General features: G+C 39.3%; 1 protein-coding gene across 1 annotated transcript; it reads right to left on the bottom strand.

The window, feature by feature from the left end:
* Positions 1 to 208: 208 nt before the first annotated feature.
* Positions 209 to 23610, bottom strand: LOC146370482 (uncharacterized). The gene is made up of 3 exons (XM_084954824.1): positions 23429 to 23610; positions 7633 to 7809; positions 209 to 497 (listed from the first exon to the last, which is right to left on the bottom strand). The coding sequence occupies exons 1-3, from the start codon at positions 23575 to 23577 to the stop codon at positions 356 to 358; spliced, it is 468 nt and encodes a 155-aa protein (XP_084810950.1). The 5' UTR covers positions 23578 to 23610; the 3' UTR covers positions 209 to 355.
* Between the last annotated feature and the right edge of the window lie 549 nt (positions 23611 to 24159).

Below are 24159 nucleotides of genomic sequence, written 5' to 3'. Positions count from 1 at the left end.
ACTGTCCCTGTAAATACATAAATCACTCCCACCTTGTACAGTCAAGGGTACAGTGGACAGTGCAGAACCATGTGCAAATGTGTGTGCGCTGAGGGGAAACAGTCCAGTCCAGCTGGCATCGACACAAATGGAAAAAGAAAACAAAGGAAAAAAAATCAATGCAAAATATTTTTTGAAAATGTAATTACTTTTATGTTTTTAGCGGACAAAGTGGGACAGAGAAAACATATCTGTAAATATTTGAGCAGATATAAATGCATACGTGTGAATGTGTATGTTAGGATAACATACCCCCTGGTGAGAACAACAGTAAGGTCACAGGTAACAGGAGAGTCAAACCAGGGGGTGGAAGGAGCTAGTCTCTGACACTGGATGGGATGAGACAGAGCAATCGTTGCCATGGTATGTGGAATGGAAGTACAAGGAGAATGGACACCAGCTGCCATGGGAGAAAGTGCCAGGGCATACGGGAAATCAGCATGCGGCATTCTGGGATACTGTTGATAAAGTACAAACACAGTATGGTGGGTAAGACTCAGTATCCCCTCCCCCTCCTACTGTTTCAGCCCAGTTTCCTCACCTTCCCAGTCTCACCCACCTCCTCACAGTATGGACTGTTTTATCCCAGAGGAGGGGCTACATCTTTCTTTGTCTCACTCCATCTTTGTGGGTTTTTCTTATCTTTTTTCTTTTACTAGAGAGTCATTTTTACTGTAGTTTTTGTTCCTCAAATACATAGTAGGCAGAAATGAACACACCTCTTGGGAATAAAATGATGACAACTGAGTGACTGTGACGAGCAATGAGTCCATTTCTCATTGCACATTCCTTGTGACAGAACTCCCTTTGGGTGGGAAATTAGCTCTACTCAGTGAGACAAAAGTGTTGAGATGTTCCGACGACACAAGCCTGAGGTGACAGTACACATGAGTATAAAACACAATGCTGACACAGACGGCACACACTCCGTTTGCCCTGGCAACATTTGCTTGGCTTCACTTTCCGTTAGTGTTCTCTCATTGTGAAGAGGAGGCTATCCGTCCTTGTTTCTTCCAATGAGGAATCTGTTTATTTCAACAAGCTCACTACACACAAACACACACCTCTTCACTCCAACTCTGAAGTGTGGATCATAGGAGATGAAAAGGCTAAGGCAAGTAAAGCTCTCCTCTTCCCCTCACCGCACATTTGTGGTAGTTATTCATTCATGACAAAACCCATTCATGCTCTGACAGCCTATGTCCTCACTGATGTATGGTGTCGTCTCCTGCCATGATCCCTGCAATGTGCAACTGGGTCCTTGCTGCCTTGCACCCACCCCACCTCCGCATATCACTTTAGCTCAGGCTGGATATGAAGCTGGGTTTCGGGGTTTATTCATATACACGACAGCTTTGATACATGACAGCGAAAATGCGCTGATGGGGGTGAGCGCCAAAAAATCTGTTTAAGATCACACGTCTGAGAGCGATGGCCCCACCATGTGAATATGAATGAAGGTGGGAAATTAATGCTTTTGCCTGTTTTTCCTCTCTCTCTCGCTGTTATTTATTCACATTTCATTCAGTGAGCACACAACCCCTGCAGTTTCTGTCAGACCAGGCAAATGCAGAGGGAGGGTGGCTACAGATGAATATGATTGCCCTCTCTGTCTTCCCAGATTCCTGTGTAGAAGGAAATCAGAGCTGTTTGTAATGCCGTTTGAGATGGTAAGGGTCAATTTGTAAATCAACCTGTTTTTTGCCCTTAGAATTCATTAGCATATGTAGCAGGGAAACACAAGGTTTGCCTCCAAGGAACAGACTGCTTCCTGTAGTAGCAGCTTGCAAAACTCCTGCATTAGCTGTATTAATCAAGCATGCAGCTCCCCAAAGCTTTAAAGACTGTTTTTAATATCCATCAGCTCATTGTTATGTTGTTATGAGCCTCAAATTTACTGTCTAGTTAGTCTCACGGACTAACTGAAAGTAAGCTACCTAGCAACCAAGCCGGCCAGAGAAATCTGTGCAGCATTTAGCAGCTATGAAGCCCTTATAAGCTGGTGGACATGAAAACTGTTAGATCATCACAGGATTGTCTTGATGCATGCTCAATCATCCAGGTAAGTAAATCCCAAAAGTTGATTCTGTTCATCTGGACGTAGCGTTTTCAGTGGTCATAGCCCACTGATCAAAGACCATTAATCAATTGCCATGAGTACCATTCAGAGAGAGTTGGAGAATGGCTGCAATCACAGCATTGTAAGATGGTGAAAGATGTACCCTTAGGCCCCCTCCTTGATTCAGAGATGTTCTTTCCCTTTTCACGTAAATGGCCTCCTTGACTGCCCGCTTAAACCAGCGTTCCTCCCTGTCCAGGATGTGTACATCCTCATCACTGGACTACAAAGTCCTGGTCTGATGATTTAGCTCTTCTGTGTTGTGCCATCTGCTTCACCAAAGGTTGTTTGGTTCCCCCAATGTATAAATCATGGGAATCCTCCTGGCACTTAACAGCATACACGACATTACTCTGTTTGTGTCGGGGGACCCGATCCTTGCGGTGGAACAGTTTTTGGAGCAGCGAGTTTTGGGGTTTAAAAGCCACAGAGACGCAGTGTTTGGAGAAAAATGTGTCTCAACTGTTCCTATACTCCTGACACATATTGGATCACTAAGCCTAGGCAGCAGTTGCCCTTCTTTCCTGGATCAGCTGGAGCTTTTTTTAGGTGCCTTCCCAGCTTTGACAAACATCCTGCTTTACTCAGGACCTTCTTGACGTGATGTTCTTCTGCTTCCCTGGCCGCTGTGTCTGTGGGAATGGTTTTTCGCTCTATGTTGTAGCGTCCTGATGACACCCAGTTTGTGCTCCAGTGGATGATGAGAGTCAAACCTTCACTCATCATCCACTGGAGCACAAACTGAGTGTCATCAGGAAAAGGAAACTGACCTCACAGCCCACTGTTCATTCAATGGGCTGGTTTCAGTTATTGTGCAAATGTACTGTTTGTAAGTTTGGGGAAACCTGCAGTCAGCTGAGACAGAAGAAGTCACTTGGATGAGTGACGAAACGTGTCTCCCACTGAAAACGCTACGTCCAGATGAACAGAATCAACTTTTTTGTCAATCCTTTCACAGGATTGACAATCCTTTCACAGGATTGACAGAGGAAAAAAAATGCAAATTTATGTTTTCAAAGTTGATCAGTTTAAACATGAGAGTTTGCAACTACTTTAAAGTGATAATCACAGGATGAGTGCCTAGTGTTTTTAAGTGGTATTATAATTGGCCCGGTAGTTGCAAAGATTGGTGTACTGCTACTTTCTATCAGTTTCAGTCTTCCTTGTGAATCTAGCAACCACTATCATGTGAAATGTGAAGTAAAATTGTCAGTAGATATAAATATTAGAATTTCATTTCCTTCAATGGTGCCCCATAACTACAGCATTATGGTGGAGTACTGTAAACACTGCATCAATTATCTAATATCTTATGACAAAAGGAAAACGGGTGTTTTTTGAGAAATTTGTAGTTGTGAAAGTCACAAAAGAAAATAAAGCTATAGCATTTTTTCTGAATGACTGTGTTACTACAATGTAATGTACTTCAAATGTGTTAACTAAGGATAATTCACTGCTATGACAAATCAACAGCAATATCGGCTTCTAGGTTTATCTGAGCAGTTGCTGATATAACACTTTGACATAAATCTGACTTAGTGCTGGAAATGTTTCTTTTACTGCTGCCTGGAGCAGAATGTTTGTGGCAATAAAATAATCATTTAGAGCCAATTGACCCCAAAACACTGATGAGAATAAGCAGGTTTAAACTTTTCACTCATTAACTTATCAATATAAACTAAATGTTTGTCTGGAGTCTGGAGTCAGACTACTTTTTAAGTCCATTTGTGCAAGGTGTAGCATCCCCAGGGTATAAGTTTGTGGTTGTGACTATATCATAAACTGCTGCGTTGGCCAATAAGACCAATAGGTGCCTATATCTACACAAATTCCTCATTATTTGAATTAACGTTAATTTCAGTGGTGACTGACACATAAAATCTGCATTTGCATCTTTTAAAGAGTTTGAGTTTTCTCTACATGGCATCCTTTATTCATTTTCTTCTGTTTCCTCTTTTTCTAAAAACTAAATGAACACAAAACAACACAGATCATTATTTTCTCATTCACTGAGCATGCATACATTCCAAAGTAGCCTAGATCAACCTTAACACTGAGTGAAGTAACATTATTCCTCAGAACAAGTTAGAATACACATGCTAATATACTTATACGTGTAATATATAATTACACAGCCACACAGCTTATCAAACAAACTAGCAACTTAATGTACTCATGTTATACATGCATCACAAATCAAATAAAGTAAATTAGAATATTAGGCAGCATGCAAACTTACAGGAATAAACCCGCTACTGCGCCTCTGCGGAGCACTGAAATAGTTAGGTATAACAAAGGCTCCAGTATACCAACTGTGGCCAATAGAGGTCACCATACCACAAAACAAAAGAATATTAATAACATTCAAGCTACCAACAGGTTTTCCGCTTATAGATAAGTAAACAAACAAGTACGACAATAATAAAAATGACTTATTATTTAAAAACTAGCGAAGTGTTTTTGTTCAATTAAACAAGAACAGACAAACAGCAAGTGAAACCAGAAGTAAGCACCAAATGTGGACTTTATCACTCTGTCAAAGAGCAAGCACTACAATTTGGCAGTTCGTGTCCATGAACACAAACTAGAGGATCAAATTTCCTGAGTATTTCATGCACTGCCCTCAAACTGTGCGGCAGCTGCTTTGACACCAACAAAAGGACAATTTTTGTCAGTGAGCAAGAATCAGTGAAACCAATTTTGTGACTATGTCACAAACTGGCAGGAGACTGTATTATCACAGCACTGTCATCACTCATTTGTAACTGTATATTCCTCATGTATTTATGTCAAGGTATTGTTTATGCCGTTTATGGTTAGCATAGATTACTTACGATTGAGGTCATGTGAGCCCATTTTACCTATTTTTTCTAAGACCATCCTGTCGTCATGTGTTAATTATCATTATAGTTTGTAAAACTCACACCCCTTGTAAAGCCATCTTGTGTGTAGAAAAGAAAGTCAGTTGGCAAACAAACAGCGTCTGCACGTCAGTCTATTCTAAGCTTTGCGTCTCAGATTGAAAATTGGCTTGTGCCCCACTCTGTTATACTCCCACTGATTCTATCTATTGTGAAGCGTCTGTTCTTCTATTGCAATACCCCACTGGTTTGGTTGAAGTGGATTACACATCATTAGTTCTGTATTTTATTGCATTCTCAAACTAACATGTAAAAAAAAAAATACAATTCTAGTTTTTAACAAGAAGCAGCCAATAAATTGTGAGAAGAAATCTGGGGGGGGGAAGTATTAACAAGTATTAAAAACTCCATCAAATATACTGAACCTCAAAAATATCACAGTTTTAGAACTGAATCTTTATGTCAAAATAAATTAAAAGAATCTTTCAAATAAAATAAGCCAACATTAGTGACAGTTTGGTATTATCAAGATCAAAATCAATTGCCTTGGAAGTTTAAAAGCAAAAGCGACAAAATATTTCTCAAGTGGAATACAAGAACATACTGATTTATTTTTCGTTGTGTCATTTGTATCATTGTATCCATTATAAACACCATGCAGAAAAGCAATCTCATTTCCTTTGCTAAGTGACATATTTTTCTGCTTTAACACTGAATATAAAAGTCTAGGTTTGCACAACAGTAAAATCTTAAATGAAAACAAGCTTTCTGGAAGGACCTGATGGAGAAAAGGACAATCTCAGTTTTCTCACTTTTCCTCCTTCATTCATCCATGGTTAATACCACTCAACTGGAGTCGCTTTCAGTCTGGCACTTAACAAAACCACAGTTCTTCATCCATATTAGTGCCAGCAAGGCAATCGCTCACTGAACCCTAACAAAATAGTTTGGCTAAGAGGATTTGGCTAATATCTCATTAGCTTAAAGGCAACAGCTCATTCTGCCCTCACTTTTATTTGGACAGCACTGCTGTGGATTAACACTCTCTAAATAACAAATGCCACCAAGCCAATTTATCTGGCTTTGTTCAATTTAATTTAATTTAATTTCCATTACTCCTCAAAACATCTTCAGACCGGTTTTATTAGGACTGTGAAAACTTGTCAGGTTCAGGATGAGAGTAGAGGTTGACAGCAGTTTGGTTGAACAATCAACATGCAAAGTGGAGGAGACAAGAGTTGCCAACATCCCAGTATCAGTATAGCACCAGCTCCAGGTACAATAATGTGTTACATGCCACGCTGACACAAGCTAGCAATTTCTGTCATACTTATTTGTTAAGCTTTACCAAAGAAGGCTACACCATGCTTGTGTATGTTTCCATAAATCTTCACAATATGACATAACATAAAAGGAGGGGAAATTCTTTCAGCTCCTTTTCAGTAGCTGTAACACTGTATGTGTCAGAGCTGTTTCTACTCATGGACATTACCCTGCTGATTTGTGTGGGGAGTTACTGTCTGCTCTGCTTTGCTCGGCTGATTTTTCAGCTTCTCAGCTCAAGCGGCTGTCTTGTCCTCATTCCCCCATCTTTTCCTATATCTTAGAGTATGATAGGTTTGTGCTAATGAAGCTCCTTTGGAACATATAAGGACACAAACTTGATGTTTTAGACATCTTTTTCATCCACTCTGAGCACAAGCTCAAATATTGGAGTGTCTGCATATAAATTCTAAATCTATATTTGTAGTTTCAACAGGACTCTGTGAAGAAAATAAGCAGATCCTTACTGCATCCATAGGAAATGAACTTGAATAATTGATCCTCAGCAAGTGTTACCATCTGTGTAAAAACAGAGCTTTTGGCAGTTTGCTGGTCTGGACCATTACAGTGTGTGTTCGCAGGAGTGGTGGACGTCCCTAATTTACTAATTCATCCCAAGGTCAGATAATACAATGCCAGAGGCCTCAGTTAACAAGTTAAATGTTAAAGTAGATGACAGTACAATTCGAAAAAGACCAAACTAATATAGCTTGTTTGGAAATGTTGCCAGAAGAAAGCCTCTTCTCCCTAAAAGAACATGGCTGTCTTGGACCGTGGCCACCAAAGTACAGGATGGGCCATTTATATGGATACTGGATAACTGGATAATAAAGTTACGTTGAAACCAAGCACACCATTGTTTTTCTTGTGACATTACCAATAAGTTTGATGTGTCACATGGCCCTCTTCCTATTGAAAAAACAAAAGTTGTATCCAAGACGGCCGACTTCTAAATGGCCACCATGGTCACCACCCATCTTATGGAGTTTGCCCCCTCACATATACTAATGTGCCACAAACAGGACTTTAATATCACCAACCATTTCCATTTTATTACGGTGTATCCATATAAATGGTCCGCCCTGTACAGTGGAGGACTCAAGTGCAGATAAAACCCAAACGATGATAGCGGTTTTAAAGTCTTTATTTAACTCGAAAGGAAGACCGGGCAGGATTTGTTCACTAGAGTGATGGGGACTGTTTAAGCTGTGGTCTTTAGATAGGTCCACTAGGAGAGAGGAAAGTGTTGCAAGTGTAAGGAAGACTGTCAGAGAAAATGTTCTGACTTACTTGGGAAAGTGGGAGAGGCGGCTGGTGAAAGGCTGGCAGGTTCCAGGGGGGCAGGCAAATAGGCAGGTAGTGAGAGCTGTTGATCCTGGGATGCTTTCTGTGCACGTGGGACTGGATTCATGGAAGGAAGGAAGTGGCACAGGTGAATAATCCATCCTTTTCCTCAGAATGCAGTCGCTGGGAACAGGAAGGCAGAAGCGTTAGAAAAAGGGACCAAGAAATTCTCAGAAGAAACATTAGTTCCTTAAATACAGGAAAACAGGTGAGCCACAGGACCTGTAGAGTCATCTTTCCAACAGCCCTTACTATTTACACCTCTAAGAAATATTTCAAATGAATTAGCAAAATAGTAAACTGAGGAAGAAAGATGTTTTTGTATTATAAGAACTGAGAATGGTCCGAACTGTACTGTCAAATCTGATTTTTTTTCCATGTTCAGTAAAAGTAATGTTACATTTTTTGAGTGATCTGAGTGTTCTGGTGCCCTAGATAACTGCTTACCTTCATCCACTGTGCACACACACATGTATGCAGGGCTTACTTGTTTATCTCCCAGGAATTTCTCTAATATGTACCTATATGTCATCTTTGAGTTAAGTGTTCAACATGGTTGCCTGTCTGTATCACCGTTTCAGAAAGGCAAAGTGGGCCAGCACTAACATTTCAGAGCATTTCAGCATACAGTACCTACACCCTGAGGGAACGGAGAGCTCACGCCAGCACATTGTCATCTCCCTTAGTCTTTCTCTAGTTTGAGACATTTGCTATGCTGCCACTTCATTCCTCTCGCTGCTTTTTGCCTGACACATCTGTGTTGCTCATTTCTTATACATGCCATCTTCCCCCAGCTTACTGTAGCTCTTTCCAACCAGCCGAGCCAATTAAATTGGTGTTTACCAGCAGCAGAGATTATGTCCCAGTCTGAAGCAGGACCACCAAAAAACACTCCTTCTACATAAATAAAGGATGTATGCAAGATCACACGCACAGCACTCCTGGGACCCAAAAAAACCAGGGAGGTTTATGTGGGAGGTGGTGATGGAAGTGAGTGAATGTTTAGCGAGATAACTTTTATAAGTGCGTTGACTCAGCCTACTGGAGTCATATACCAAAAATAGATAGATGCATCCTTTGTAGAGATGGACCGATCCGATATTACGTATCGGTATCGGTCCGATACTGACCTAAATTACTGGATCGGATATCGGAGAGAAATAAAAAATGTAATCCGATCCATTAAATATCAAAAAAGCACCTCACAAAACTTGCGACACAGCGTAACTCGGCTCAAAACCGTAGCACGTCGGAGCAGTGTGGTCACGTGATAGAGCGGCTGTGTGTATTTGTAGCCTGCTAGCAAACATTTCATCTCCGAGGAAGTTATGTCAGAGAGAAGTAAAGCAAGTGTGTAAGTTCAGCTCTGAATGTTTGTAAAGCATTCCCGCGTTAAGCTTAACAACCGATATATAGAGCAACTGCCTCTCCTCTCGCTCTCCTGCTGCTACTTCAATCGTGAAACTGATCAATGATCAGCTGATCGGCTTTTCTGTCGCGAGTCCGTCTCTCTTCTTTGTTTTCGGCCCACTTTGCACCAGAAAGAGGAAACCAGCGGCTGAACAACAGCAGCACGTTTAAGCTTGATAAGCTGTTGTTAGAATTTATTTAATATTACTTTCTAGACCAGGATCTTTTTCTATGCAGCTGACGGCTGGTAACTGTGCAGGGGCGGATCTAGCAAAGTTTAGCCAGGGGGGCCGACAGGGCATTAACAGGGAAAAGGGGGCACAAAGACATACTTTTCTTTCTTATTCTCATTTAAAATATCTAGCTTTTAATTATTTAATAATTATCTGAATCTTACACCCAAAGTTTTAATCTGATGTAAAATGTATAGAAGTCCATTACTGTATATAGTAACTGTTAAGTCTAATATACCCTAGTAAGCTGTAGTACTTTTTCCTTTGGGAAAGTACCATCTGTGAATTCTGCAATTCTGTTGAAGAAAGATGTTGAATCTATTTAATTATTCTTGAAAAATAATTTATTTCTGTGAATTTTTTTCACCCTGCATCAAATTAAAGTTGATTACATTGATTAAGCATCATGAGGAAGAGGCTGGTTCCCTATTTTCTTTTGCTGGGAGCTTGCAACCCTATTAGTTAGGTTGCTTAATATTTCTGCTAAGTACTCTTTAAAATACCAGAATAGGGAGGATGGAGTAGGTTTAACTTTATTAGATTGATCAGTGTTGCTGATCTATGAAATATTTTGGGTGCAGTGTTTTTTTGTTTTTTGTTTTTTGTTTTTTTACATACAGGTATAACAGAATAGCTTTAGTGTTGTTGTTGTTTTTTAACTTGAGTATGAACTTATACAAAAAGCAGCAAGATATTAAAAAAACAGTTTTATTGATTAAAAAACACACTATTTCGGATTCATATCGGTATCGGCAGATATCCAAATTTATGATATCGGTATCAGTATCGGACATAAAAAAGTGGTATCGTGCCATCTCTAATCCTTTGTGAAATACAGTTCAAGAGTTCAAACAAAGAAGGAAACAATGATTTTATCCAAGAAATACCTTTAGTATGATGATTACTAAGTGGAAAGTTACTAGTTAGTTCTTCTGGGAATAAGATAAACGACACTTAGAAAAGCCCATCACTGAATTGGCACCTTATGGTGGATTGGTGATCCCATGAGCTATGTTTTTGAGCATTATGTTGTTCTGCCTCATGGTAACCTCCCAGTTCACTTGGAAAATCATTTCAGCCGCCTGTGTTTGCCATCATAGTTGAAGATGGGATTATAGATCAATTGATAAAAATAAGAATTTTTCTTTGAGACTCTTCCCCCCCCTTTTTTTCTTCATCACAACACACTAGTCATAATCACTGCACACATACTGCCGCTCCAGCCAGCCTGACAGGCATTACAGCCAAGTCGAACTGTAGATGACACAGGAACTAAATCGCAGGTTATCATGGATCCTTAACTGGTATCAATGAGTGAAAAAAAATATTTTCATCATGTCAATTTGGATTCAAGTTTCGTTTTGAAAGTAGTTTGTTAATAGTATCAGTCGTTTTATACTATATTCTGTAAAATTATCTGAAACAACATTTAGGTAATTAATTCTGAAATTATATGATACAATATATGTGTTTAAGATTGGTACTTTTTTCTCTCTTCTATACTATGCCAACAATATTACAATACTGCAATGCTTAATTAATGGGAAAGAGTACTCTTTCAGTTTACCCCTACGTTCAACACAGATCACCTGATGTAAACAGTTTTTAACAGATGAATTAAAATCATGCTGCACTATAGTTAAAGTAATAAGACTTACAATACTCATATTATATTTGGGTTTTTTCCTGTACTTTTGTCTACTGCACTGTATTGCTTTTTTGTGCATGGAAAATGTTTGCCATGCTGCAAAATTCAAAGTCCACACCAAACTGAATTACTCCTTCCCACTGCGGCTGAACTGCTCGGATCGCCTCGTTTGTAGTCAAGGCTTTCCTTCCGTGACTTATCTAAGTCGCTACATAACACATTTGCATAATAAAGACCTAAAATGATGAGTTTCAGACAGATGTGAAAAGAGGTGCTGCAGCTCGGTCAAAATGAGGTTGTCAGTGAGCATGATATTAGCTCCCATAGTTTCTTCCCTTAGTATTATTTTGTAAGTACTGATGGCATTTAATTTTGCCATTTCCTTCTAAAAATGTAAAAAATAATAATAATAAAATAATAATAATAATAATAATTTGATAAAATTGTTTGTTTTGCTGTGCGGATATGTTATTTTTCACCTGATGGTGCTCTGGACCTCTGAAAAAGTTGCACAGCACCTAAATGAGTCAGTTGTGACTCTTCTGTAATGGGTTTTTACTAACAGTGACAAGATTTTCTAAGCACTTTGCCTAATATGCATCTGTGGCACCAGGTAAATAATAGCAAAGGGTCTTGTCAGTGAGGAATTGAAGCGGGGACATAGTGATTGGTGCATTTGCACCCAAAGCACCTAACTATAGGGTCAGCTTCATGCTTTTTCCCAGCTGGTATTTTATAACCTGCATTTTTCAAGGAAAGCATTTTGAAATAGGAAAGGTTGATATGCATATTTTTCAACCTCTGCGGGTACTTGAAATCTGAGCATCTGTTTAGACCGGCATCAGAAAAATCCTATCAGAGAATTTTCTCTCTTGCTCTTACAGATAGCATACACTTTATTTCGTTACAGCAAAAAAGCATATTTTTTTCCGTGTGTACCCTAACCCTACACACCCTGCACCAAAAGTGCTTGCACATCCAATTTACTGACATACCTTGCTTCCACGCACTAGTTCCTCTCCAAAAGTACATGTATCTCTGATATCTATACCCTAGTGTCAACCACCTAAATGAGTTTTGCACTTCCACAATAAAAAATTGTCAGAAGGCTGAGACTTTTTCTTTTTTCAAGTTAGAGTGAGTAGAGCTATAATGTGCCTGCAAATGAGCTCACAAATCTCTTAGGCCACAATCCTGTATCTGTGAGATTGCATAGGAATAGTTTCTTTGCAGAATATGTCTGTGTGTGCCAGTATCGGATATAAAGAGTGGGTTTCCGGCGTGTAGAGATGTAAAATATGACTACCTGTGTGACGCATTATAAGTTTGAGCTTTTGCTCAATTACAGCCAACAACCAGCACCATTTGTGACCACATTTCAAGCCTGATATTGTTTGATTTGACTTTTCCATCACAGTTCTCTGATAAAATGAGCTTCTGCAGGCTTGCTTTTAACTCACTTGAACCTCTGTCATAGTGAAGGACAACAAGGGAAATTAAGTAATAGGCTTGGCAGAGGCAAAGTGAAGGGGTAATGACAGAGGCACAAGCAGATGTACCTTCCTCTACTTTTCTTCCTCTTTGGGGTCTTTTTAACCACTTCACATCTATGCTCTCCTACCTATGCTCAGTGCTGACAAAATGCTGCGGAGCTCTTTATGTGTGAGAGAGAGCTCCATTCTGAGCCATTATTTCACTCTGTTGTTTAACTCCATCCTTTTTTGTCATAGCTTCCAATCTCGGTCCTTCTTTCCTCTAGCAGATGACTGAAAAAGGCTGCTCATTTCTTCAAAGTCACATGCATAGCTAACATGTTAAAATATTAATAACTGTTCATTTCAAACAGAGGATGAGGCATTTTTGCTTTTCTTGCAATGGCTCTTGTTGTCGCCTTTCTACCTATGCCCCTTCAATGAAAATATCTTCTGTCTTACGACTAGATCGTGTGCGTTTTCCACATTTTTCCAATCATTTTCCCATCTTTGAGATAACCGTCAACAGGAATGTCCTATCTGCCAATAAATCACTTTGATTTCGCTTTTAAGAAAGCAAAAAAGGAGAAGCAGGGTGTACAACCGCGCTACCCACACTTGTTTTGTAGTACGCCCTCCATTTTTCATCTTCTTAGCAGTGACAGGTGGTTAAGAGTGAAATAGAGATTCTACTATAGCATTCAGAGAACAAGTGCAGCAAAAAGTGGCTAATTACCATAAATATCCTCTTCAGAGAAGAAGACTGAAGAAGAAAAGAAGCACCTGAAGCTCAGATGTGTATGTGACTTTGTGTTTACCAACAAAATGTTCATTATCACTCTTGTTCCAATGATGAGAACACACTTTATCATCTTGTCCCTCATCTTCATCACCACAGCTACCTTATGTCAATTTGTACTTTTTTGTTGCTTTTTTTTTTTTAAGGACATCCACAGTAATGAGTAAGCACTGTATCTCTTTAATAAACAACTTTCAGCTGCAGATTTTTTTAGACCGAATGTCCTTCCTAACACAATCCCATAGGGATTTGTCACCACACCAGGGATCTTTCACTTCTCAGGCGATTATGTAAACCACTACACTACGGAGCCACTCTCCTTAATACAAGCCTTTATCGACTAGAACCAAGTTAGAAATCCACTATTATAACCGCATGCACAACTCATGTGTTATCTAATTACCTTTTAAAGGGCATCATAACCCCATAGTTTCAAATAAGTTATTGACAAGTTCCTAGCTTTGTGCAAATGTACCACTAACATTGTCAGAGCTTCTTCATTGCTATTTCAGTTATTAATTCAATTCAGATTTTATTAACATAGCTTTATACAAAACCAGGTTTTATTTCTGTCTTCTGTTGGCTGCTTGCATGTCAAAAGAGCTTTGTGAAAAGATTTTCCTCTAAGCCTACTAATGTGCCAATATTTTCAAAGTTGTCATTGTTTTCCAAATTTCTCATGGAATATATTCCCAGCTCGTTTTTGTTTTTTTTAATCAGACATTTTAAAGAACTATTGCTTTTTGACGCAGTGCCTCTGACAATGGATTAATTCGTTGTATGTTGGATCCTAAAATCTGACGAGTTACCAATGCTGATTTATTAAGACCTCAGCTTTGGCAAAGTCACAAACTGTGGTTTGGTGTGGTTAGTGATTTGTCAATTCCCCCTAAACCTTTCAGAACCATACATGAAAAAATTGTGAGTCAAAGTCAATTCTCACCAAAAGTATGCTACATGTGAACTCAAGGCCAAACGTGGCCCTTTATAAAGCTGAATACGACAAGATTCATGTTATACATTATGGTTGTTCGAGTAATTAAATGGGCATTTTGCTGCTGATTTGGAAAACTGTGCATACAAAATATTGGAAATGAAAACAAATTAAAAACTCACCCACATAAAAAGTTATCATACTTGTAAAGTTGAAGTAGAGGTTGTGTCATATGTGGCTGAGACTCACTGAACACGCATATATGATCAAAATATGTCCAACCTTTTGGGACCGCTTATTCATCTCTACGGAGATACTGATAGTAAATAAAATCATGATCAAAAAGCAGTATTTGAATAAATTAAGTAATGAAGCATGCTTGCATAAATATCTATACAAATTCAGCCGATGTTGGATGTAATGAGTTACAAAGACACTATAATCATATTGCATTTTTAAGTAACGCAGTAATAACAGATTACTGTACTAAACTGAGGGGGGGGGGGTGCACTTCCATGACGATCCTCTGATTTAGGTTCTTGTGCAAGAAGAGGACAATGCTGGAGCAATACAGTGGTAAAACTCTGAGGAGTAAACATGTGGACATATTTTCATTGCACAAAAGGACAAGAGCATGGTGGTGAAATGCAAACCACGTCCAGGATAGAAACAGCTGCATCATACTGCTAACACAACTTCATTTATGTTGCAGGCATCTGCACAGACATAATGCTAACACAAGAACCCAGAGCGACTCTAAAGCTGAGTGAATGCTGACCCCAGCCCAGCAGCTGGACCATGATCTCCAAAAGGTAAACTGATGAGCTGTCACTCTGCAGCCTCCATTTCTACCTGTCCATGTTTCTAAAGTAGAATCGGTGTGTCCATCACTTCAAAGCCACTTTGTTCTGGTTTTCATCTTTGCTTTGTGTTGTTGGATTTGTGTTCAAACGTAAAAACGAAAACACAGATTTTATGCGTGTTCTCATTAGGGTAGTCATTTGTGTTGGTGTGTGTGACTGTAGCCTATTGGTTCAAATTGTTAACTGGTAATTGAGTGGCAATGAGTTACAAAAAAGTAACAAGTAGTGTAACTAATTACTTTCTTTGGTGAGTAATTAAGCAACATACTGCATTACTTTTAGGAAAAGAAACAAGTAATGTGTAACAGATTACATTTTTTGAGTAACAACCTTAACACTGGATTCAGCTTACCTTAAAATAATAGCCATGTAGCTAAACTTGTTGAATTTATTTCCAGGACAGTATGCATACACACACCTACAGCAAATACTGGACCAGACAGGGTTCGGCTGCTGTCAGTTGTCATAGCTGACAGCTTTGTAGAAGAGAACAGCCAGACTATGGAGCCTGATTGACAAGCAACGTCCATAGAGCTCTTTTTATCCCATCAAGTTGTGAAATGTTATTATTGATTGACTCTGAAGTAGGTTTTCTCCTCTCTTTTGTCAACTTATAATGCATGCATCTGTATGAGGACAGACTTATCAAACAAAGCCCAGAGCTATTATTTGTGAAATTGGATTCCAAGTGTGGAGAAAATAGTAAAATTAATTTTTGTTCCTCTTATAAAGTCTTACTGCAACATGGAAAAGCAAACAAGCAAGCAGCTTTGGGGCAAAAATGGGAGAGGTTCAGTTTGCTGGGCTCTTTTCTTTGACTTAATCAGTCTACAAAATTACTTGCTGCTCTGTTTCTAGAAAAGAGAATTTTAAATATTAACATTTCTGAAGTTGCCAAGTTCTCTAAACTGCATTCTCAAATAACTGGGTTGTAATTGTCAAAATGATATGCATGAGTGCTTCCTGAGCTGTTGCGCTTAATACAAGATGACATTTTTGGTCTGCACCACCAAACCGAAGTTTGACTGTAAAGCCCGATTTAGACCTCTGTGGGAAATCTACGCCGTAACCTGTAACGTAAAGCATAATTCAGGTATCAGAAGCTTTTGGGACACTCTATATGTAATTACTTCACTCTAACTTCTGTGGAATTTAGTTATAAATGCAAAAAAAAATGCTTTATTTAACACAACGTGATGATTGGCATGTGATCTTTACAGCTATGATTTGGCAAAATCATTTAAATACAGTTTTAGTTTCTTTGGTCTATTTATTAATGTGATTGAAGTGCAGGCTTTGGGCTTTAAATTTGTTTAGGAGTTACAGCTTCTTCTTTTTTTTTTATACAGTGTCCCTCATTTTTCAGAGGTTCTTAAGTAACTGGACATCTACATTATGCTTTGGCTCACTATCCAGCTACACTGTGAAGCACTGTCCAATCAGTTTTGCAGAATTTGGCTGACATCATCAGTCACATCATCAATAAACACTAGCGGGCGGTTTTCACTGGTAGCTATATATGTCCATGCCATAACATTGCCTCCACCAAGTTTGCCAGCTCATGTGGTGTGTTTCAGATGTTAGGCGTTTCCCTCCTTCTCCATACTTTTCTCTTCCCATCATTCTGACAGAAGTTAATATTTATTTTTTTCTGTTCAAATATTTTTTTCCAGAACTATACAGCCTCTTTTTAGATGTTTTCTAACAAGGTTTAATCTGGCCTTCCTGTTCTTGAGTGTAACCCGTGGTTTGGTCAAGCCTGTATATTTACTTTCATGACAATGTCTCTTAAACCTAAAAGTGTGCATTTCAATCACATCGTGATTGTTTTAAATCCAGTGAAGTGGTGTTCAGAGGCAACATTACATTTTCCATGTGCTCATTGACATAACAAAAAAATGTCTCCTGGCCAATAGAAGGGAATTGGAAATCAGTAAGCAAAGAATATATTATGTTACTGTATGAAGCAATGACTGATCGTACCCCGATGACAGAATATGGCTATTAATTGCTTTAATACAGGTGTGAGGATTAGGATACAAAGAAGCAGAGATCACATTATAACAGTTTGCCTCCCATTAAGCATTTATCATATGTTTACTAAATATGACTATGGGAAGTAGCACTATCCTCTGGCTCATCATTGTCACAGCAGGTAGGTAGATGATGAGGAGCACTCATAATTGTGAATTCATTTAATCATCTGTGGTGGATACCCGGAGTTGACTTTTGGAACGAGGCACAACAGAGACCGATGTTTTCAGACTGCTCATCATCCTTGTTCTCTTTTAAATACTATTTTTTTCTGGACACCGTTGAGACATATATTACATGATTTGGTTACTGTTGACTGTGATATATACTATATATAATTATGCAACACCAGATGGTTCCATAGACAAAGCTCCATCCTTTGAAATCCTTCATCTAACTATGCTTCTCTGAAGCCGTTTACTCAACTATACATGTATGTATGAAGGGGTGGGTGTGTTCAGACTTTTGACTGGTACTGTGTGTGCCTGGATGTTCCAGATTGATGGACTATACACAGATAATAATAAAAATGTTCTCAGTCTTTAACATGCAATGCATAAATTAAGATAGTTCACATAATGTTTTTAAAGTGGGGTGTTACGAGACTAAATTTGGTACCATCCACTGCATCTACCTTTGTTTGTTTGTTTATTATCATTATTATTAAAATGCTTTCTTGCACCCAGGTGTGTCACTAGTGAATCTTACACAACTGTTACTCAACTCCTGTACCAGGGGGTAAACATTGACTCTGGGTAAGCTGCAATACCTCCCCCTGCTGGATGTAAGGCAAATTAAACATTTTTTCTCTTCGAGGGGTGCTTTCAAGCCTTTGGTGTTTTGGCGTGGTGGGTCAAATCAGATGTGAGAAATAAACTACATAAAACTTTAAATGTCACGAAGTGAAAGGAAGAAGGAAAAATAGAGTTTATGCCTTAAATTCATTTTAAGTATATATACTCGGGAGGCAATTTATGAAAATAACATATTATCCTATTATATACTAAAACTAGGAAAACTGAAACTGATATGTTAGACAGCTGATATTCACGTACTGTATATACACGTGTGTTTAGTAGTTTGTTAGTTTTTTGGGGGGGCTTTGAATTTGTAAGTAGTCTCATCTATTAGTTTGTATAGCTAACAACACCTTGACATGTAAATATGTATTTAGAGAACCAAAAATTTTCAGTTTAAAGGCTGTTACACAATGGATGTGTTGCTCAAATTGTGAAAAAAGAATAAATAAAGTTGACATGAAGTGAGGATGAGCTGGTCCTGATAGTCCTAAATGAAAAAGGAAGAAAGGAGACGTTGGCTTCATCCAGTTCTCAGAGGAGGCAGCAGCAGGGAGAATATTATGATTTGATCCAGGAGTTGACGCTGAATCACAACCGCTTTTGTGCATATTTCAGGATGTCAGTGGGGCAGTTTTAACTGTTGTTAGGACAAATGGGACCACACTCGACGAGGCAGAGAAATCATTTCAGAGAGCCAAGTGAGCCAGAGCAGTGTTTAGCTGAGTATCTGAGGTAAAATAGTATCATTTTACTATTTCCATATCTTTGTACATTCGGTAGAGGTGTGTGATTTGAGCTATGAGTGCGCTTGTTGCACAGCGATGTGATTGGTCAGATCTGTTTATTCGATTCTGAAAAATCTGAAAAAAAAAAAAAAATCAAGTTTGGTCTGAAAAAATAAATGCCACAAATTTGTCCAGTGAAATTATCAGTGTTGGGTAAGTTACTTTAAATTAGTAACTTAGTTACATTACTAGTTACTTCTATCAAAAGTAACTCCGTTACTTCAAGTTACTCGTTACTTTCAGAGTAACTAGTTACTAGGGAAAGTAACTTTGATTTTACTCAGAATTCTCTTGTTAATGTGCTGCTTCCGTAACTGGATACCCAGCAAGATTGCCAGTCTTCTAGCTTGCTTACTTGCCACAAGTGCACTGTACCACCTACCAATAGAAAGGAAAAAATAATGTGCACATTTCCACGAGAGAAATCCCACACCTGATTCTATCCTAGCCTGCTTTTTACATCCAACACAAAAACTGCAGTCGTGGTGCTTTCAGAACTTGGAAATTCTGCCTTCTGAATAGGAAGATGTAGGTAACACCAGACTGCAGATGAGCTGCATACAGGGCTGGACTGGGACAAAAAAATCGTCCCGGGCATTTTGACTAGAGACCGGCCCACCATTATAGGAAAAATCATAAAGCCTTTGAATGAAAATAAACACTGTTGTGACAGTGATATACACTGTTCTGATGGTATATATGTATCAATCTATCAATTGTTTGTTGCAAGACTCAGATAATTATTTTTTTAAAAGTGAGACATTTTAAATGAGAATAAGAAAGTATTTCCTTGTGCCCCCTTTTCCCTTTTAATTCCCTACATGGACCCCTGGCAACACTTTGCTAGACCCGCCCCTGCACAGTTACCAGCTGTCAGCTACTTAGAAAAGGATCCTGGTGTTATTTGTCTCTCAGAAACAGTTCATAACTTCCCTTCAACTCATTCATGTTAACTAAAAGGTAAACCTGTTTCTCCATCACAGCTCTGACGATTCAGTAAGGACATCTCCTGGTTTCATCTTCATGTTTCCCTCTCATCACATAACCAAACCGATATCATGACCAGAAGCTTTACAGCTGTGGCTCCAGCAAACATCAGCTGATACTAGAAAGTAATATTAAATAAATTCTAACAACAGCTGATCAAGCTTAAAAGTGCTGCTGTTGTTTACCGCGACATCCGCTGGTTTCCTCTTTCTGGCGCAAAGTGGGCGATAAATAAACAAGAGAGAAAAGCCGATCAGCTGATCATTGATCAGTTTCATGATTGAAGTAGAAACAGGAGAGGGAGGGTGAGAGGATGAGAGAAGAAGAGGCAGCTGTGAAGCGTAAACACAGAATAACTCCAGCTTTGTGTCTTTTTCATTGTAGCTGACGTCCGGGACAAACTGTGTTCCTTTTCACCTCAATACGAAACGTGTAATATTTTCTCTGAATACGAGACGATTCCGTTTTTTACGGGACGGTTGGCAACTCTAATAATTAACCTTATGAACAAAATAAAGTTCAACATCAGTAACATAGCACCCACCCAGCTGCATAGAAACTCCGTCATGCTAGCTAGCACGCAGTACGAAAAAGTCAGCACAACGAAAATAAACTCCACCTAAACTTGGTTCATATCTGACCCAGATGGACTGCAGGTTATAACTTCTTACCTGAAGTTCAGTTCACCTGACACTCTCGGACCAGCGGCCGCTTCGGGTCTCTCCTCTTGCCTCCCTTTTCCTTCATCCACCTGCTGGCTTCCACCACTTGCTAATGTTATTGAATCTGTGGAAGCTCCGCGATAGCCACCACACGAAGTAACGAATAACGAGCCTATCTAAATCCCAGTAACGAGTAACGCGTTCCCGGTTTTGGCATAATAACTAGTTACCGTGCTCGTTACCACAATAATAACGTAGTTACTGTAACGCGTTACTTAATAACGCGTTAGTCCCAACACTGGAAATTATGCAGTAAGTATGAATGGCTGCATTAAGTGCAATAGGTGAGTCGGAATAATATTTTTAGCGCACATAATATTCACAGGTACAGTATGAAAGGGCCTTAAGAGTATATACATGAGATGCTGCTGTCTGAAAGCAAATCAGTAGAATGTTCAAGTGATTATGAAGAGATCAGCATTTGTGCTCTCGCTCTCCTCTGGAGAACAGAACGACTTGCCTGACTGCTACCACTGGACGTCTTCCTGCCAGTGGAGGTTAGAATAGCAGGTATACTGGGAGTTTTGTGATCACACTCAACACTGATCAGCTCCATTGGGCATACCATTGAGCATCTGGCGGTCCGTGATTATGCACTGCATCTGAAGTGCCACTTCCTCGGTTGTGACTCACACAAGGGATAGCAGACGAGTTTTATGATTATAAAAATCATAGACATGCATCGTTTGGTTAAGCTCCCAATACCATAGCGCACAATCTTCCTGCTGTTATTTGTGTGATTGTGACTGCATTTATATGTATGTGTGTGGGCGAATCCTTGTTTGTATATGTGGATACCTGCGCGACAACATCTGTTGATGCACATACGGTGGTTTTTAGGTGACCTGCTCTGCTTGGATGTTTCTGGGATTGTGTCTGGGTGGGTTTCCTTGTGTGTACGTGTGCACACAATGCTGGCGAGTTGCAGGTGTGTAGTACTTTTTGTGCATGTATGAATGGAAGGGTAGGGACACAGGTAGACAGAGGGATGCTCTGCTGCGTTCACATAAGTACGGCAGGGGTGCGGAAATATGGTTCTTGGCAACACACATGTAACATGTGTGCCTGGCAGGTGGTTCGTGACACACCAATAGTGTGTGCCAGTTAGTAGCACCAGGCACTAGAGGGGAGCTGTGCCAATCTCATGCCAACACTATGGGGCACTTTCAGGGCAGAGAAACAGCTACTAATAGGTAGAAGTGAATGTCCTTCACTTATCCAGACAGACTTTTTTGAAGCATATTTAATCAAACCAAACCAAAACATAATGACGTTTCGTTTTTCTGAAAGTCTGTGTGCCTTAACATATCAGGTCAGTGTGTTTGCTTTTTTCAGTTGGCTACTAAGGTTTAGTGAAGTACAACTCAACAGTGTTATAACACAACACTGAAGGCTTGTCCTTGTGTCAGGATATGCAAGTCTCTCTATTTTGACGATGTGTGTGTATGTGTGTTTTGTAGTTTCCTGTGGTGCATTGGGAGGCGAAGCAGTGTCTAGTTTGGTGCACGTACCGTGTTCTCATTACTGCTAACAGCCTTGAGCCGGCCTCGTCATTAGAGGGAATTATTCTCAATCCAATCACCTATCAGTTACGCTACGCTACAGAGGCCCACAATCTGTCCTCATCCGATGGCTGAGATTTCTACGTGATGTCTCCTGAATTGCAAAGGACGAACAGTGAGACACAAGAGGAACAAGGGGAGCAGAGAGTGCGAGAATGGCACATAATAGCTGCTTGTGCTATTGGTCAGGGAGCAAATTTTATCATTAAGGATCTAAAATCAAACCCATCAAATTCTGTTTGTGGAATACTAAAAAAATCATTTGTAACACCGCTGCAGGGCGTTGGTATTGGTCACTGGTCAGAAAAACAAACAAACAAACAAGCAAACAAACAAAAACAATCCCACTGTGTTTCTTGAAGCAATAATGTATATATAACATATATGTAACATGTACCATATTAAGGCTTTCATTAATGTAGAAACTCATATCACCCTAATTGTTTAGAGATCTAAACAAGACTTAAAAATAGTCCTTATAAGGATGATACCTAAATGAACAGTAACATAATTTCTTTTGCAGCAGAAAATCACAGATTGGCTATAATAAGAAATGTGACTGTGATGATTTCTTTGTTGTTGACTTATTGGAGGAATTTAGAGGATATATTGCACCCACTGGCCAGACGCCTGTCTCACAAAAGGCAATTTACAAAAGTTGCACCAAAATAATACACTGCCAGTCTACTCAGTCATCTAAGAGGAAAATGGTGCTTACGCTGACTGACTTTAAAAAATAATGTCTTAGAAAGTTATTCTGCTGGGCAGTTTTTCAGTAATTCGAAAAACAAAATAAACAAAGTTAACTGGTGGTGTTGCTGTTGGTGCAGATGCTATTTTACCCTTGGTTCTCATTACTTTAACCAGCCATAGTAATTGAAAGTTGATTTAAGCACCAAATCGCAGCAAAGTTGTGTTTGCAGCAACATTATGCATTATACAATATAGGGCTCAATACGGTATACTTGGGTATCAGAAAAAAAACTTCTGCTAGATATTCAGGAAATGTTGCATAAATGCAAGGGTGCATCCTGGAGTTAGGGGACAGAATACCCTCGAGGTCAGACTTCTGCAACACCCGCGGAGTACAAAAGATATAACAGGTAGTAAGAATGGGATGAGTCAGATATGATTTTCTGTGTTTTTAATATGTGTTGTTGTACAGTCCTTCAGGGAATTGGAAGGAAGGAGTTGTGGATAATTTGTTGACAATGGTGGTGAGGTTTGGCACAGAGAAAACAGTAAGCAGATTGGCAATGCAAGGATGAAATAAAAAAAGCCATCACTATTGTTATTTTCTCATTCATATTACCCTCTTATACGAAAATATTGCTTCTGACCATTGATTTCCATCTGTGTTTTAGTAGATCTCCAAATCTCTCTATTCTTCGTACCTCCCAGTGCTTTTCTATTCTCCCACCATCCCATCTCTGCATGTCAGTTTCCTTGTGTCAGTGGTGGTGGTGGCTGTGCAGGTAGGGAATATGAATTACCTTGCAGGCAGGCGGTGTTCTGCTTGGAAGACTGCTGTCAGCATGGTGAGAATGGATGAGGAGAGACAGGAGAGAGATGAGACTGACAGCTCCAGCCAACCTTCATCCACCCATCCACTCCCCCTCCTCCCCCGCTTCCTCTTTTGCATGCTCCTTCCACGCCTCCCTTAAACTCCACCACTTTTCTGGTTAAAAATAGAATACAAAAACCAAAGCCTAAAGTGCCACATGGGAAAACTGATCAGACATGTCAAATTCCAACTACAGTATAATATCTCAGCTTAAAGCACCTAATCAAATATGAACCAAATATGGGTCTCTAGAGAACTTGAAAGTGGTGCTCAATCTTCTGAACCTATGTTAAAAAAAAAAAAAAAAGAAAGAAAGAAATTGTTGGTGTTTTAGACTAAATGGTCATACGTGTTGTTATCTGGGTCTTTCCTTACTGTGAGGGTTTTTGGTACTGTTGACTACCCACAATACATCCTGAACTATATTTTTTCTTTAAAACTGGGGAGATATTAAAAAAAATCTTTTGACATTTTAATAAAGAATATGAGTGCAAACTTGACAGTATATTTTCTGGACCGTTAATCAACTTAATGATGCAAAGATTCGCCCGTATTAGTTGTTGATGCAACACAGCATACATCAGTTTGCAATAGGAGTGCATTTGCCAGATTTTACAAAGATTTTCTTTGTGCCTGTTCTAGCTGGCCTTTATCACTTTC

The sequence above is a fragment of the Perissodus microlepis genome, chromosome 16 (genome assembly GCF_051167445.1).
Source record: "Perissodus microlepis isolate ML-2025 ecotype Zambia chromosome 16, ASM5116744v1, whole genome shotgun sequence".
In the NCBI taxonomy this organism is placed as follows: Eukaryota; Metazoa; Chordata; class Actinopteri; order Cichliformes; family Cichlidae; genus Perissodus; species Perissodus microlepis.
Note: the sequence above shows the minus strand (reverse complement) of the source record. Positions and strands in the feature narration are given on the sequence as shown.

Coding starts and splice junctions, on each gene's coding strand:
- LOC146370482 (XM_084954824.1), bottom strand. CDS start 23,577: ATGCAAAAGAGGAAGCGGGGGAGGAGGGGGAGTGGATGGGTGGATGAA. Junction 7,810..23,428: donor GAACACCGCCTGCCTGCAAG/GTAATTCATATT, acceptor TCCTGTTCCCAG/CGACTGCATTCTGAGGAAAA. Junction 498..7,632: donor CGCCTCTCCCACTTTCCCAA/GTAAGTCAGAAC, acceptor CTTTATCAACAG/TATCCCAGAATGCCGCATGC.